This window comes from Ranitomeya imitator, chromosome 9 (genome assembly GCF_032444005.1).
Source record: "Ranitomeya imitator isolate aRanImi1 chromosome 9, aRanImi1.pri, whole genome shotgun sequence".
NCBI lineage: Eukaryota > Metazoa > Chordata > Amphibia > Anura > Dendrobatidae > Ranitomeya > Ranitomeya imitator.
In genome coordinates, this window is record NC_091290.1 from 31,482,021 (window position 1) to 31,497,974 (window position 15,954).

The following is a 15,954-nucleotide window of genomic DNA, read 5'->3' on the forward strand; positions in this document are numbered from 1 at the left end:
AATTTGTACCTATATTTTATATACAGTATAATAGAATCTGATCTCTTACATAGTGGGGCAGAATACCGTATACACATTAGTTGTACAGTAGGTTAGTATATTCAGCATACACGCAAGGTCATTATCTGCACCTTCGCACTGTTTGCATTTTTTTTTTTTTTTCCTTTTAGCTTCCTTAATGGATAAAGATAAGCAGCTTTATAAATCGACTCTGCAACAGCAAAATGGTAGAAAAGATTTCATGAAGACTAAAGAGATGTTCACGTGGGGTTTCATTCGCAGTATTTTTTTCCTGCGGCAAAAAAACACTTTAAAGTAGCAGCAAAGTGAGTGAGATTTCAAAAATCCAATTCACATGATTTTTTTTTTTTTTTTTACTCCTCAGTAGGTTAATTTAAGCTTTTTTCACAGTCCTATTCACCCATTCAAATGAATGGAAAAAAAGAAAAGTAAAATCAAGAAAAATGCTTCAAAATTCTAACAAAAACACAGATATTGTATGCTGCAAAAATACAACGTGTGAACACACCCCAAGGCCCTGATTCTAGTTTAAACTGCTTTGAAGGGTCACAAACACTGCGATTTTTGCCGTTTTTACCAAAAAAAGGCAGTGCCCCAAAAAAGGCAGGGCTGGGGTGCAATGGGAACAGGATTAGTGAGGAGCGACTGGGCTGGGATAAGGTGTTATCTGAGCATGCTCGGGTGCTAGCCGAGTGTCTTCGGCATCCTCGCAGCTGTTCGAAAGCAGCAATACATGTAGGGATTGCCTAACAAACAGGGAATCCTTGCATGTGTTATGACTGTCACACAGCCGCGACACATGGCGCTGCAGCGCCAAACAGCTGATCTGGAGTGCGCAGCTTTTTCAGTAAGCGATATAGCTTGCCGAATTAGGAGGGAGCCGACGATCTTCGCTCATCTCTAATCCTGACAGCTCTCTGCTTCTCTCAGTGTTAGAGGTAGCAGAAGGTACAGGTTGTTAACACAGATCTGCTGTGGAGAGGGAAGAAAGTATCTAAAACTTTATGTAAGGCTACGGTCATACTATGAGGATTTTGTCAGCATTTGTAAACCAAAACCAGGAGTGGAACAATCAGGGGAAAAGTACAGTAAAAACACGTCACCACTTCTATAATCTTCACCCACTCCTGGTTTTGGTTTACAAAGACCTGATGTATCAAAACTACCAAATACCGAGTGTGTGAACGTGGCCTATAACAGAGAAAGCAGGCTATAGAAAAGGGAGGAGAAATAAGTGCAATGTTGGCATTGTGCTAATAATCCATAGCAAGTGAAGGCAGCAGCATCCAACCTATATAACTGAGAGGGACACTCCCACAAGAGAAAAATCTGAAATTTGGCTCAGGCTGCAAACTGCGCATTAAGGGGTCTGAAAACAAATGAAGGACTGAAGAGTGCAATTTTAATAAAGCAAACAATGATCCCCATGTCTAAAGTGTCCATAGCCATTAATGCATGTGAACATTTCTGGACCATTTAACTGCTGAAGAGCCACATTCTCCATACAATATAGATCACAGCCATTTGCAAGGAATGACCATAAAAACGCATGAAGTCAAAATATTCTCAGACAGGTGGTGAAAGCGAGAATGAATGCAGTGCCTGAGACAACAGCTGGTTTTCTGCTTAAAACTGCGCCTTACATCATTACTTTATATTTAGGTTGGAGAGCCCGGTCGACCGTTACAGACGGAAAGGGAAGAGTCTGGTGGGACTGGATAGAAGGACGCTGCCATCAGTCTAAGCATCAGATTAGAACTCAAGCAAGTCGAGACAAAGAATTCTTCAACTAGTAGTCCATAACTTCAGACCAGTGACAACTGAGGAACCTCCCAAAAAGCCGAACGTACGTATGATGTCTGACAGATGTACACAGCAGTGAGAAGTTCAGCAGCACCAGCGCCATGCGGGTGCCACATTTACCTAACATGTTGGACGATTGGATCATGTTAGTGTCCAGGTCCGTCCAATAAAGTCTTTGGTCAGCGTAGTCAATGGTCAGATCATTCGCACGACCCAGTTTATCAACCAAAGTGATAATGTTGGTCCCGTCCATGTAGGCGCGAACGATCCTGGGTTTTCCTCCCCATTCTGTCCAGTACATGTACCTGCAATGATAAAGGCGTTAGGAAATGGAATCGCAGAGTTGGATATTGTTATTTGTATTTAGCGTGCATCTCTCTCTATATATACAGTACAGACCAAAAGTTTGGACACACCTTCTCATTTAAAGATTTTTCTGTATTTTCATGACTATGAAAATTGTACATTCACACTGAAGGCATCAAAACTATGAATTAACACATGTGGAATTATATACTTAACAAAAAAGTGTGAAACAACTGAAAATATGCCTTATATTCTAGGTTCTTCAAAGTAGCCACCTTTTGCTTTGATGACTGCTTTGCACACTCTTGGCATTCTCTTGATGAGCTTCAAGAGGTAGTCACCGGGAATGGTCTGCCAACAATCTTGAAGGAGTTCCCAGAGATGCTTAGCACTTGTTGGCCCTTTTGCCTTCACTCCGCGGTCCAGCTCACCCCAAACCATCTCGATTGGGTTCAGGTCTGGTGACTGTGGAGGTCAGGTCATCGGACGTAGCACCCCATCACTCTCCTTCTTGGTCAAATAGCCCTTACACAGCCTGGAGGTGTGTTTGGTTTATTGTCCTGATGAAAAATAAATGATGGTCCAACTAAACGTAAACCGGATGGAATAGCATGCAGCTGCGAAATGCTGTGGTAGCCATGCTGGTTCAGTATGCCTTCAATTTTGAATAAATCCCCAACAGTGTCACCAGCAAAGCCCCCCCACACCATCACACCTCCTCCTCCATGCTTCACGGTGGGAACCAGGCATGTAGAGTCCATCCGTTCACCTTTTCTGCGTCGCACAAAGACACGGTGGTTGGAACCAAAGATCTCAAATTTGGACTCATCAGACCAAAGCACAGATTTCCACCGGTCTAATGTCCATTCCTTGTGTTCTTTAGCCCAAACAAGTCTCTTCTGCTTGTTGCCTGTCCTTAGCAGTGGTTTCCTAGCAGCTATTTTACCATGAAGGCCTGCTGCACAAAGTCTCCTCTTAACAGTTGTTGTAGAGATGCGTCTGCTGCTAGAACTCTGTGTGGCATTGACCTGGTCTCTAATCTGATCTGCTGTTAACCTGCGATTTCTGAGGCTGGAGACTCGGATAAACATCCTCAGAAGCAGAGGTGACTCTTGGTCTTCCTTTCCTGGGGCGGTCCTCATGTGAACCAGTTTCTTTGTAGCGCTTGATAGTTTTTGCCACTGCACTTGGGGACACTTTCAAAGTTTTCCCAATTTTTCAGACTGACTGACCTTCATTTCTTAAAGTAATGATGGCCACTCGTTTTCCTTTACTTAGCTGCTTTTTTCTTGACATAATACAAATTCTAACAGTCTATTCAGTAGGACTATTAGCTGTGTATCCACCAGACTTCTGCACAACACAACTGATGGTCCCAACCCCATTTATAAGGCAAGAAATCCCACTTATTAAACCTGACAGGGCACACCTGTGAAGTGAAAACCATTCCCGGTGACTACCTCTTGAAGCTCATCAAGAGAATGCCAAGAGTGTGCAAAGCAGTCATCAAAGCAAAAGGTGGCTACTTTGAAGAACCTAGAATATAAGACATAATTTCAGTTGTTTCACACTTTTTTGTTATGTATATAATTCCACGTGTTAATTCATAGTTTTGATGCCTTCAGTGTGAATGTACAATTTTCATAGTCATGAAATACAGAAAACTGATTGGGATAAATCCACGCGTGTAAAGAAAAACTTTTTGTTTCTCCAGCGATCAGTGCAATGGTAGAGTAAAATATACCTTTTATTTATCCATTAAAAAGTTCCAGATTTCTTCAGTAACAATATTGCAAACATTCAATCCCTTATGGGACTGATCGCTGGAGAAACACAAAGTTTTTTCCTATATATGTGTGTATATATACACACACACACACATATGACACACAGTTATAATATATATATATATATATATATATATATATATATATATATATATATATATATAATTTATTTATTTATATTCACAAAAACATCTATATATCCCTCTATCTCCTATACACATACATATATATTTTACAGGCAGACAATAAAAGGTTAGAATGAGTTTAAAATCTTCCAGGCAATTACCAATCCTCCAAATCATTTAAAAACAAGAGAAAAACCGGAAAGCAGCGCTCCATCAAGAATTTAGGAAACACTGTGATTGAATAGCCCGCTGGAACTCAGAAACGTTTTGGCTCTATCGAGAACTCTTCACAAGGCTTGAGATAGGGGATATGACAGTTGGTGCTCATAAAGTTCTATGGAGAACGGTAACTGTTTATCTGCCTCTAGTTCCTCCTCGCCTTCACAAAATTAAAAAAAACAAAAACAAACATATATAAGAACAAACTGTCATTGCCGATCTAACAAGTACAGATTTCACGGATTTTACCCATGAATTGAGAGTGAAAGGTTTGTCCGGGAGGAAGAAGAAGCCCATTTCTCTGATAGCATATATTATGTTTCCTATTTACACTTGTACTATGGATTTATGAAATAAAAACAACGGATACTCTTTAAGCACATATTCAGAAGAGGCCGTTTTATTTACAAGGGACGACGGTGACATGACATGGGCACATCGCTGCCAAGATGCATGTATGAGACCTGTGATAATGGGAGTTTGTCAGCAAAAGAAAAAAAAATTCCAGCGAAGCACAAATGCATTTTTCCAGCTAATTGTTTTGCATCCATCTCCGCTTCCCACCCCTCTTTCTTGACTGACAGCTTTGGATTTAGAGGAGGGCAGAGATGGATTGAAAACAATTAGAGGGGAAGATGCACTGACCTGTTGGCCATTGGTCGTTTTGTGCCGATAGACTCCTTTTAAGGAAAAATTCAAGAAAATTAACTTGACCTGTTTCATAACCAATCTACTGTGATTATTATTTGGTACCAACACCCCCCCCCCCCCCCCCCAAAAAAAAAGCAAGATAACAGGACTCATTGCAAACTTTATTGCTTACCCCTGTGCTGGATCCAAAGCAAGAGATCTTGGGTTGTCGAGATCTTTCCAAACCAAAACCTGTCTAAACTGTCCATCAAGACGGGAGACTTCTATGCGGTTGGTACCAGTATCTGCCCAATAAAGGTTCTTTCCCATCCAGTCAACTGCCATTCCCTCCGGGTAATCGAGGCCAAACTCAATGACATGTTCTACAGAGCTTCCATTCATAAAAGCTCTGCTGATGGTCTACAGAAACCAAAAATGGAGACACTTTAAATACATATTTTGGGTATTTCCAGCTACGAAGCCAAGTAACTCAAGACCAAAACTTCTCAAACTGCAAGGGGAGCTTCACCGGTGAGATGCCCCCGATTGCTGGTGGGGTTCACATTCTCCATCCATGGAGCAAATCAATCTTAAGATAAATTGTCCTCTGTGTTTGCCCATTTTTTTAGTTTGGAAACAGAATTGACTTTTGGTACTCACCCAGCCCGTAAGAAAAGAACAGCTTAAAATGTCAATCTCAAACGCCCTTACCTTCTCCCCTAGAAGCTGACCATGTGCAACCTATCTAAATGACCACTGCAGTCAATCGCTATTGCTGCCACTAATTGGCTTCGGCAATCATGATCGAAGGTGGCACTTGATCATCCAAAGATGTTCCGAGAGAGGTTAATCGGAAACGTTCAGGAGACTGGTAAATTGGGTTCAATCTCTAATTTTGATATATACTTCGACCACCGATGGCAAGACCCAGTAATCGCCATTTTCTAGTTGGTTGGAACCCAAACAATGACTAATATGATTTTAACAATAGCATTTTTTTATTTCATCAACTACACATGTAAGTGTAGACTACTAAGAACTGGCCTTCACCGAAAAACGTGGCGCAACATCGTACCTTGAGTGTGATATCTGTCCAGTAGATCCTATTATCCGACACATCGAAATCCAAAGCCGATGCCTCCTTAACTCCCGTCAGTGGAATTGCTACATTATTATTGTTGGTCTCTAATGAAATCCTGTGAATCGCTGCCCTGCTCGTGAAAACCAAGAATGCCTCCGGGATGATGCAGGTCTTCATGTCACTCAGAAGTTCTAGTCCCAACGGGCAGGAACATCGGATGGCGCGAGGGGTGAAGAAACAGAGGTGACTACAGCCTCCGTTATGATCTGCACAAGGGTTGGTACCTGGAATAAAATGGAATTAAACCACTACCAAATTCTTTGAATTTTGTCGAAATTTGGCCAGCCTGGCCTTCTAAAACTACTCCCGAGAATACTGTGCCGACACAAAAGGCTAGATGGTTGTCGGCTCGCCAACCAAAAGTGGCAGTGCTTGGTATGCCCGAATTGAAGAATTTCAATGAGGCCGCACCGTAACTTATTGAGCGGCGTGCACTCTTAATGAATTTGGTGCCACGCATTCTATCAACCCCGCCATAGCGGAAAAGATGGCTACGCCAATCTTCATGAATCGGCCTCATAGTTCCTGTCATTTCAGAAAGACTTTACAGCAGTTTTGTTATCAAAGGCAGGACTACAAATTCAATGACAGCAAAATACAGAGTCGATAACACAGAATTCGCTCTGACCCTGCTCCTCTCCACCTCACAAGGACTTTTTGCACACGCTCATTAGATGTCTTTCTGTACGTTGCTGCTAATGTGAGTGTAGAATTTCTTGAAACAAGGAAGTCCGAGTAAAATAGCCCCGGTGGCCAGTGTGAAAACTGCAAGATTTTTTTTTTTATTATTATTCATTCTTCTGAAATACAACACAGTTGTAAAAAAAAATAAAAAAAAAGTAAAATTTAGTAATAAAACAAAGCCTGCACACTAAGACAGGACAAACTAGCAGATTGTGCTAAGTGTACATGTGCATTGATGTTTACTTGTAAAGAAAGCTCGGTAAGAAAACAAAATCCTTTAATTGTTAAGGGCACAAATAAATGTTTTCCTTTGAAGGTACATGTATATACCTGCAATCTTAGGCTAATGTGACATGCTGTTGGACAATTATAAGCTTTTTCAGAGAAGGGGTGTGCTCCAGTATCGTAAAAAAAGAAAAAAAAAAAAAAGAGAACCTTGGAATGGAGAAATCTTCCATCTGGAGTTGGTTAAGTTTCATGTAATGTCCATTCGAATCTCTTTTGCTGCATTGAAAATGGTTCTGCCGTTCAGGTGCTTACAGCAGCCTCTGCATCAACCATGGTTAGGTTTACCTAAAAACGTGCCAATGTTGAGGCGGAGGGGGATATAAATTTACAGCAGTATACCTCCCTTATGAATATATCACTCCTAAGTGCAAATCGAATAACGAGCACATTCTGTATAAGGGAGATGTAGGTACGAGTGGTTCCTCTCTTTCATATTCACATGATATCAAATATACACGAGCCAATGCCTAGAATCTTACCAAAAGTGTTGGTTACACTGGCTGCTTTGAGCCCCATTAGATCCGGCAGCTGATCGATTATTATTTCCCGACTCGCCCTGACTTTGTGAACTCTTTCGATGCTTCTTCGTTGCCAGTCCGTCCAATAGATGTAGTCTCCAAGCAGGGTGAAACCAAAAATGTGTGGCAGCTTGTCTTCTAGGAGGGTTTTTCGCATAGTTCCATCCACATTGATTACCTAAGCAAATGAAATAATATATAAATGATCGCAAAAATCGAACGCAAAGACAAAGACTACACGTGGCACTGAAAGGATTAAAAACACGATTGTCTGCGATTGGTGGGAAAATTATCTCCATCATGAAAATTAAATTTGACCATTATAGATAAAAAAACATTTTTTATAAAAAAAATGTAAGTATCATTATAAATATGTAAGAATGTCTGAACATTGCTTCCACTAGGTGCTGAATTTAGCGATATCAAGCTCCATCTCTCATGGTAGAAACAGTCACAGACCTACAATGGACGCAACGGCTGCATCCTTCTACCTTCACTGGTCTCTGTTCATATGGAGCTTCCTGCCAGCCCAGCATGTGGTGAAATGTATGGGCGTGAAGGATGAAAGTTCATGGGGTCTTTACTTGGACACCATAACCAGAATCGACATTTGACATACAATGCCAATGACATTGATCTGCGGTTCGGTAAAAAAAATGGGCATGAGGTTGTGCACACTCAAGAGCAATGTTCAGCACTGAACACTCCAACGGTGAAGGGGCTTGGTAGGTTAGGACCAGAAAACGGTACCAAGATGTGCCCCTTCATATGCGTCAATACAATGGAATTGGCGCACTGTGTTGGGTGAAATAGACTCTGTTCTATCTCCGGTAAACAAGAGTGTAATCGACTATCCAAAATAGACGTCTTCGAAATGTGGTGGTGAAGGATCTAATCAATACCATGGATGGCAAGAAGAACAAACAAATCAATCTTGGAACAAATCCTGCCAGACATGTCACTCCAAGAAAGGACCACCAAGCGAAGACTTGCCTACTTTGCTCTCTTTGAAGGAGGTGTTCAATCACTGGAGAATCACATCATGGTCGGAAGAATAGAAGGAACAAGGAGAAGTGGAAGACCAGCAACCAGATGGCTTGATACAATCGATATGATGACGGAGAAGACCCTGGTGAATTTATCCAGGCTAGCACAAACTCAATCTTCCTACAGATCGTTCAATCCATGTAGTTACCATGACTTGAGATTGAGCTAAAGGCCGCTAACAAAAAAAAAGTAAATTATTAAGTTCTACAAAAAAGACGCTGCCAATTTTCCTCATTACAAAAAATGAACACACCAGGTGGCAGGTCACAACAGTTTTCTGGTTTAAAGACATGACCACCGGTCCACCTCCAATCTACGAGTGCTCCATGCCAAGCTCTTCCCTAGTGTGATCGAAGCCATGCTGAACTACATGGAATTAGTACTAGAATTACCCCTCTACAGGGCAGTGTCACATACTCTGGATGGTTCTCCATCTGTGCTGCTCTTTCGGCACCAATTAAGAAGGTTCCATTTTTTTAAGTCATCCCTTCTTATTTGGATGGGGGATAGCTTGTCTATCGCTGGGGGTCCCACCAATCCTGAGAACGGAGCTCTGTAGTTCAGTCTAGTCTAAGGGACTGACTGAGAAAGCTGAATGATGATGTACTTGGCTTTTTCCGGGAATCCCAGTGAGAATGAACGGATAACAGGCCAAAGCATGTGTACTTCTGCCCTAATCAAGATGGGGGTTGTGTTGGACCCCCAGTGATAAGAATAGGGGATAATTTGTTGGGATTTTTTTTTTCCAAGAATAAACAAACATTTAAAAGAAGCTCAAGATAGAAAGTAAATTACAGCTTTGAACATATATCCAACTTCCAGAAGGACTCTTGATCATCATTTCTCATCTTTGGAGATTTGCAACCAATTATTCAATTTCTATAAAATTACCAAATTAATATGGTAAGGCGAGTGACTGCAATATATTAAAAAAACAAAAATTGCTCTCAGAGCAGATCACAGTTTCCGTCGGGTTGTTCTTCTCCCCTCCATCAACAAGTCCACGTATCTCGTCAAACAGCAAATAATGCCCTATGATTTCACCAACATGCCTCTTCATGTCAGCCGTCCATAAAACAAGTCGTGTATGTTATACTCACTGATACAGAGAGAGAATATTGCAAAAGGCTAAAAAAAATTTTTTTTTTTACATCTAATAACAGGGATTATAGCTTTTAAGTCCGCAGGAACAGAAGACTGCTGGGTAATTAAGGATATTATAGCAGAGAGGCACCAGAATGTACCTTGATATGCCTAATCCTATTTCTCTTCAATGACAGAAGCACGTTAAGCTCCGGAGTGCTGGATCACCACACCTTATACTCTGGAGGAGACTGACATGAGGATTCTCTGAATGAAATCTACACTCATCACCTCAGGGAGAGAAAATGAATGGAAGTCTTGGAGGAGGAACATCTCAGACGGAGGAGATGGGAGCGGGGCTGGGTGATGCCGCAGGATTGCTTCTGTTAAGACTTTTATCAAGAGACCCTGACTTTTCCACGACAGGACTGTAGGAACACGGACAGTTTCAGCCTATGTTCACACGAAGAGGTTTTGAAGTTTCAATTTTTGCAGAAAAGAAGCTGTGTTACACAAAACCAGCAAAAGCTATGAGGTTTCAGAAATCTCCTGGACACTTTTTGTCTTTGACATGGGGCTTGTTCACGCTTTCAATTTTCACGCACGAGTGTTATCCATGTTATTCCCAGATAGCACTGGTGCCTATATTTTACGGGCCTGTGAACATGTCAGATTTTTTCCTTGTACCAAGTGGTCTGTGGAAAATATCAGTGACATGACAGATTTTGATCTGAGGGTCAGATCAAAATCGGCAGAGTCGGTGGGTCCATGAAAATATCAGACCACACTCTGGTGACATCTGATTTTTACGGACTGTCAGAAAGGAGACCGTGTAGAATTTTTTTCATCACATACGAGAAACTTGAGACCCAAACTCGAGGCCCAAACTCGAGACCCAATCTCGAGACCCAATCTCGAGACCCAATCTCGAGACCCAATCTCGAGACCCAAACTCGAGACCCAAACTCGAGACCCAAACTCGAGACCCAAACTCGAGACCCAAACTCGAGACCCAAACTCGAGACAGTCAGCAGTCAATTAAAACATTTGTACAACTAATAAATGGAAGATAAAAGCAATTTCCTGGCTGAGTGATCATAGACCAAGAAAAGGTGTAGAACCAGTATGGATGATATTTATTAAAATCAGAGCTTCCAAAAATCTTCCTATTGATGTCTCATCAGCCAGAACATGATTATAAAAAGACTGGTGCTCATTTATGTTGAAATAATTACCAAAATATGTTCCATTTGATGATTGATACATCATAAACGACGCGTTTCGCCTTTGCCAGAGCCAAAACGTGTCGTTTACGATGGACTGATCATCAAATAGAGTACATTTTGGAAAACCTTTTCAAAACATATATGAGCGTCAGTCTTTCTACAATTATATGCAAGTGGAAAGACATCCCTTGACACAAGCACCGCTATCCCAAGAGTGCCGACTAGAAGTATACGTGGATAAGTCAGAACTTGCTGATCCTCATCCAGGTCAAAATTGCCTCCGAAGCCGATTTAGGAGGTGAGGGGGGAGAATGGTCATTTTAAAAACCACTTTATTAAAATTGTATTGTTTGCATAGTCAAAGCTTCTGTATAACATGTAATTCCACTTTATATCCATAAGAAATTCAGTAGATTCATTGAACAGTTCTACAAGCAAACAAACCATTCTGCAGGAATGTTCTTAAGACGGCTTATAAAGTCTACTCGAGGGAGAGCATGAAAATTATTTTAAGACCAGAAAGGAAACGGATACACATTGGGCTCACAGCAGGACATATCCTACACGAATTCATCAGCACATTTAAAAAACACAAGTTCAGACTAAGCTAAATTAGAACTTTCACAAACTTTGCATAAATAAATAGCACAAGCGAATACAAGAAACTTTCTAATATATCTTATCAGAGAATTCTGCTTATGATATTTCTCCACTTATTAAAAACAAACCAACAAAAGAAAAAAATTTTTCCACTCCCAACCCTGCATCCTGAACTCATCATTCACTCTGGAAAAAAAAACCAAAAAACAGATGAACCCAGTATTGGTCAAAACAGTACAGACCTCCAGAACAGTGAGAAGTCAGGTTACACATCCTATATGGAGAGGAGGACAGTGGAAAAAAAAAAACAAGCAGAGGAGACATAAAGGTTGTGCTGAGCATTCTAACAAGTCTATTACCTACTCTTCAGAGCTGAGTTCACATCTACACAGCTCAGTACTGCTTTAGAATGTCATCCATGGAGCTGCTGTTTCGGTCTGTGTGCTAACTACGGAATGAAGAGCCGGAATCCCTCTCTTTAGCGTATGGCAGACATCATAGCAATTATTTTTCTCTTATAATCTCAGACTTAAATTGCAAGCAAAGGGAGTTTATAGATGCGGAAAAGGCAGAATAGAAGTCATAATGGCCAGGAATAGGGTTATTCTGCATGTACACACCGTGGCTTACTCTGAAAAGTTTAGTGAAGGTGAAAATGAAATTAGGCAGGTAACCCTATTGGGGAGATTGGTTGGCGACAGCTTTGCACGGCTCTGTAGAGTGTTTTGAGGGCTATAAAAGAAACCGTGAAGAAAAATACTAAGTGATCGTAACGCAGTAGAATCATTTTAAAGGCACAGGAGGTTAATGGAAGGAGGCACAATACAGGTTTAAGAAAAAGGGGAAAAAAACAGGAGGAAAGCAGACAAGGCGTCTCAATCTCGGCACCATAACATCCATCGCCTTTCGGGATCCTAACATTGGACGGGTGGGTGACGAGAGCGACACTTCTGCTGCTGGTTTAACTCTTGCACCAGATAATTACAACATTCATGAGCGGGTTCAACATGTCACCGCTGTTCTCTCTTACGCCAAGTAGATGTAAGCCATAAACCACTACATCTAATTCCCCCCTTCGCTTCTGACACAGAAAGGAGACAGAGCGGAGAACCCGGCTCGTTTATTTTGAATAAGGTTCAAGTCTTGCACTATGTAGACGCTGTGGTTAATATTCCCGGAGGGTCCTGTCCTTCCAATAACCCTTAGAAAACCTTATTCTGTAGGGGGGAGATTTTAGCAGTCTGTCTCCATTTATTAAACAAGTCTTCTGTTGATATAAACTAAAGACTGGTCTATTGTCCGCTACGGGTGGTGGACATGGTGGAACATATCGGAAGCCTTAGAACATTTATCAAATTAATCTGAAATAAAGTGGTCTGATTTAACTCACAAGAAAACATTTCTAGATGATTGACATTTACAGGATCCTTGACGTTCATTCACACTTAGTCAATACATTTTTCCAATTTTTCTGGGAAAACGGGAACAATATATCAGGGAGCAGAAGGATACGGAATATACACCTGCGCCGATTCTGTTGCACCCATCTCCAATTTTCAGCTCCATCCAGAAAAATAAAATAATCTAAGACTCTATAGTGACCACCACAACAAAAAACTGTGCCACTGACTTCATAATGATTTTTTTTTTTTTTTTTTTTTAATGGGTAGAATTATTTTTGCAATCCTCATAAGGCTGGTCATGACTTTCTACAGGGATGCAGTCAACAAGAAAAGTAATGCTAAGCAACACTACTTCACAAAAGTTAAAGCACAGTGGAGTGAGTATTAAACAGTATACGCCAAATTATTAGTAGAAGCAAGTATGGCAGACTTAGAAATGGTATCATATATTGCTATATCATCTCCCATATTTTTATGTATATTAGTAAAGATAAGTATACAAGTATAATTATACATACTAAATGGTAAAAAAAGAATACATTGCCTAAAAAACTACCTAATGAATTACAGCATGTGATGTCAAAATAAAGTGCAAGTGCATATATCCTCTGAATCGTAAAGAAGCTAATCATTGTGCAATATGTCAGAATGACAATAACAGGCATCAGAACGGAAGCTGGAGATAATGAAAAGGGAAAACCTTACTTTACAGTTTTGCTGACACATGTGTGCTGAGCCCCAACGCGCGTTTCACCCTGCTTCCTCAGGGGGAGTGTATGAAGGGTAAGTGGGAAAATGGTAGTATTTAAGGAGTCCCTGAACCAATGGGAATAGATGGTGTCAACCCCAGGTGCTTGATAATGTTGTTAGCGCTCACTTACGTGAATAGGAGGTCACATGTGTACAATGTCCACACAGAGCTCCCCGCTACACATTATTATTTACCCATTCAGCCCCTAACACAGCAGGATGTCCCCACACTTGATAAGGTCCTCACAACACCACCTAAACAGAAGAATGTCCTCACAAAACCCTCCTAAAATAAAAAGTCCCAACATACAGTATGATGTCCCCACAAAGTTTCCCAACACAGTATGAGGCCAGCAACAAAAGACCCCCAAATGATGTCAACGTTCAGTATGACGTCCCCACAGTTTCTAACATGCACAGACGCACACAGGTTCAATGACAGAAAAACAAGCCGATAACTCCCAGTTCGATCATTGTATTCACTGATATCATACAACGTATGCAGAAACCAGTGAGATTGAGATGACGGGTGAAGGGCAACCGAGGGGTGCGGGACACCACTGTTTCCAGCCTTGTGGCTGTCCCGATTGTGTGTTGCACTGGAACAGTCAAAAGGCTGCAGTCAACCACAGTTTTGTGAGGCTCTCAACTCAGAAGCTCCATATATGACCTAGAGTGAAGGCGATGCTTTGGCAGACTTCAACCGTCTCGTATTTATCAGCTTGGTTGCCATGCAATACTTAACTTCCTTTGCAGCAGCCAGAAAATATCTGGTCGACAGTGGTTTTCCCTTCCTAAACCTACCGAATTCTAAAGGAACTGGGATTGTTCATGAATCGATCACTTTTGGGGAACATGGTTGTCCGCTTCAAAGACTCAACGTCCATAATCTGCCTGAACACCGGAAACATCTACTGATGCATTACCATCACCTTCATTTCGACACGTGGCAGTATACCGGAATGTTTTTACCTTATCGTTATGCAAGAGAGTCAGCCCATCATGGATCGGATATGGATTAATATACTGCAGACAACACAACAGCTGGGAGAAGAATGCTCGACAGGTGGACAGCTTTCCACCAAATGGTTTCTTCTCTTGACCTGTACCAAGCTTGTCCATCGCCCGCTTCATCTTAGCAAAAGTCAAGGACGAAGCCGAGACTGGAGGAAGCAACTAACCATTGCAAGGAATCTTTTCTGCTACACATTTTGGCTTTGACTTTTATGGAAGTTTTTATTCTCCCTACATATGGAACACCATCTAAATAAATTGCCATTTTGACTCCTGTGTTATAAAAAAAAAAAAAAAAAAAAACATACTGTATGTCTCACAATATGCGAATGCTCAGATGATTTTTCTATAGTTTTTGATGCTGTTGAGCTCTGCTTTTTTAAAGCACTGCTGTAATTTGTTCATTGACTGCAATTTAACAGCATTGTCTGTTTGGAATCTACTCGGGACGTCTCACCTGCTGTGTTCATGAGTACCAGTTCTTGGAAATCACCCGTACATGCTAGCCTATGTAAGAGCAGCTTGTTACCAGTACAGGTTCGGATTCCTGGTAGGAAAAAATGGCACACAAAAAAAAAATATGGTGCCGTGTGGCTACTAAGAACACTCACCAATAGCCTGGAAGACAGTCAACAGAACAAAGGACGGGCTTGCTACATCCTCAATTGAGCCCATGGCCCAGTTGACACTCGTCATTTTGAGAACTGTCGTCCGACCTTTCTTCCTGCTCCCTCTTCGATCGCTTACAATCTGGCTTCCGGTCACACCACTCCACTGAAACTGTCCTAGCTAAGGTCACCAATGACCTATTAACCGCCAAGAGCAAGCGACACTACTCTGTCCTCCTCCTCCTGGACCTGTCCTCTGCCTTTGTCACAGTGGACCATTCCCTATTATTACAGACCCTCTCATCCCTTGGCATCACAGACTTGGCCCTATCCTGGAACTCGTCATACCTAACAGACTGGACATTCAGCGTCTCCCACTCACACACCACCTCCTCACCTCGCCCCCTATCTGTCGGAGTCCCAAGGTTCAGTTCTAGGGCCCCTGCTCTTCTCCATTTACACCTTTGGCCTGGGACAGCTCATAGAATCTCATGGCTTTCAGTATCATCTCTATGCTGATGACGCACAGATCTACATCTCTGGACCAGATATCACCACCCTACTAACCAGAATCCCTCAATGTCTGTCCACTATTTCATCCTTCTCCACTAGATTTCTAAAACTTAATATGGACAAAACGGAATTCATCGTCTTTCCCCCATCTCACGCGACCCCCCCCCCCCCCCAACATACCTATCCAC

At 41.6% G+C, this 15,954-nt stretch overlaps 1 protein-coding gene across 1 annotated transcript in view; it reads right to left on the reverse strand.

The window, feature by feature from the left end:
* LRP5 (LDL receptor related protein 5) overlaps nucleotides 1–15,954 on the reverse strand; it is a 125,949-nt gene that overhangs the window by 35,978 nt on the left and 74,017 nt on the right. The window contains exons 8-11 of the mRNA XM_069740340.1: nucleotides 7,484–7,700; nucleotides 5,967–6,256; nucleotides 5,085–5,311; nucleotides 1,945–2,129 (exon numbers count right to left, since the gene is read on the reverse strand). Coding sequence (XP_069596441.1) covers nucleotides 1,945–2,129; nucleotides 5,085–5,311; nucleotides 5,967–6,256; nucleotides 7,484–7,700 — 919 coding nt within the window. The remainder of the gene's footprint in view (nucleotides 1–1,944; nucleotides 2,130–5,084; nucleotides 5,312–5,966; nucleotides 6,257–7,483; nucleotides 7,701–15,954) is intronic.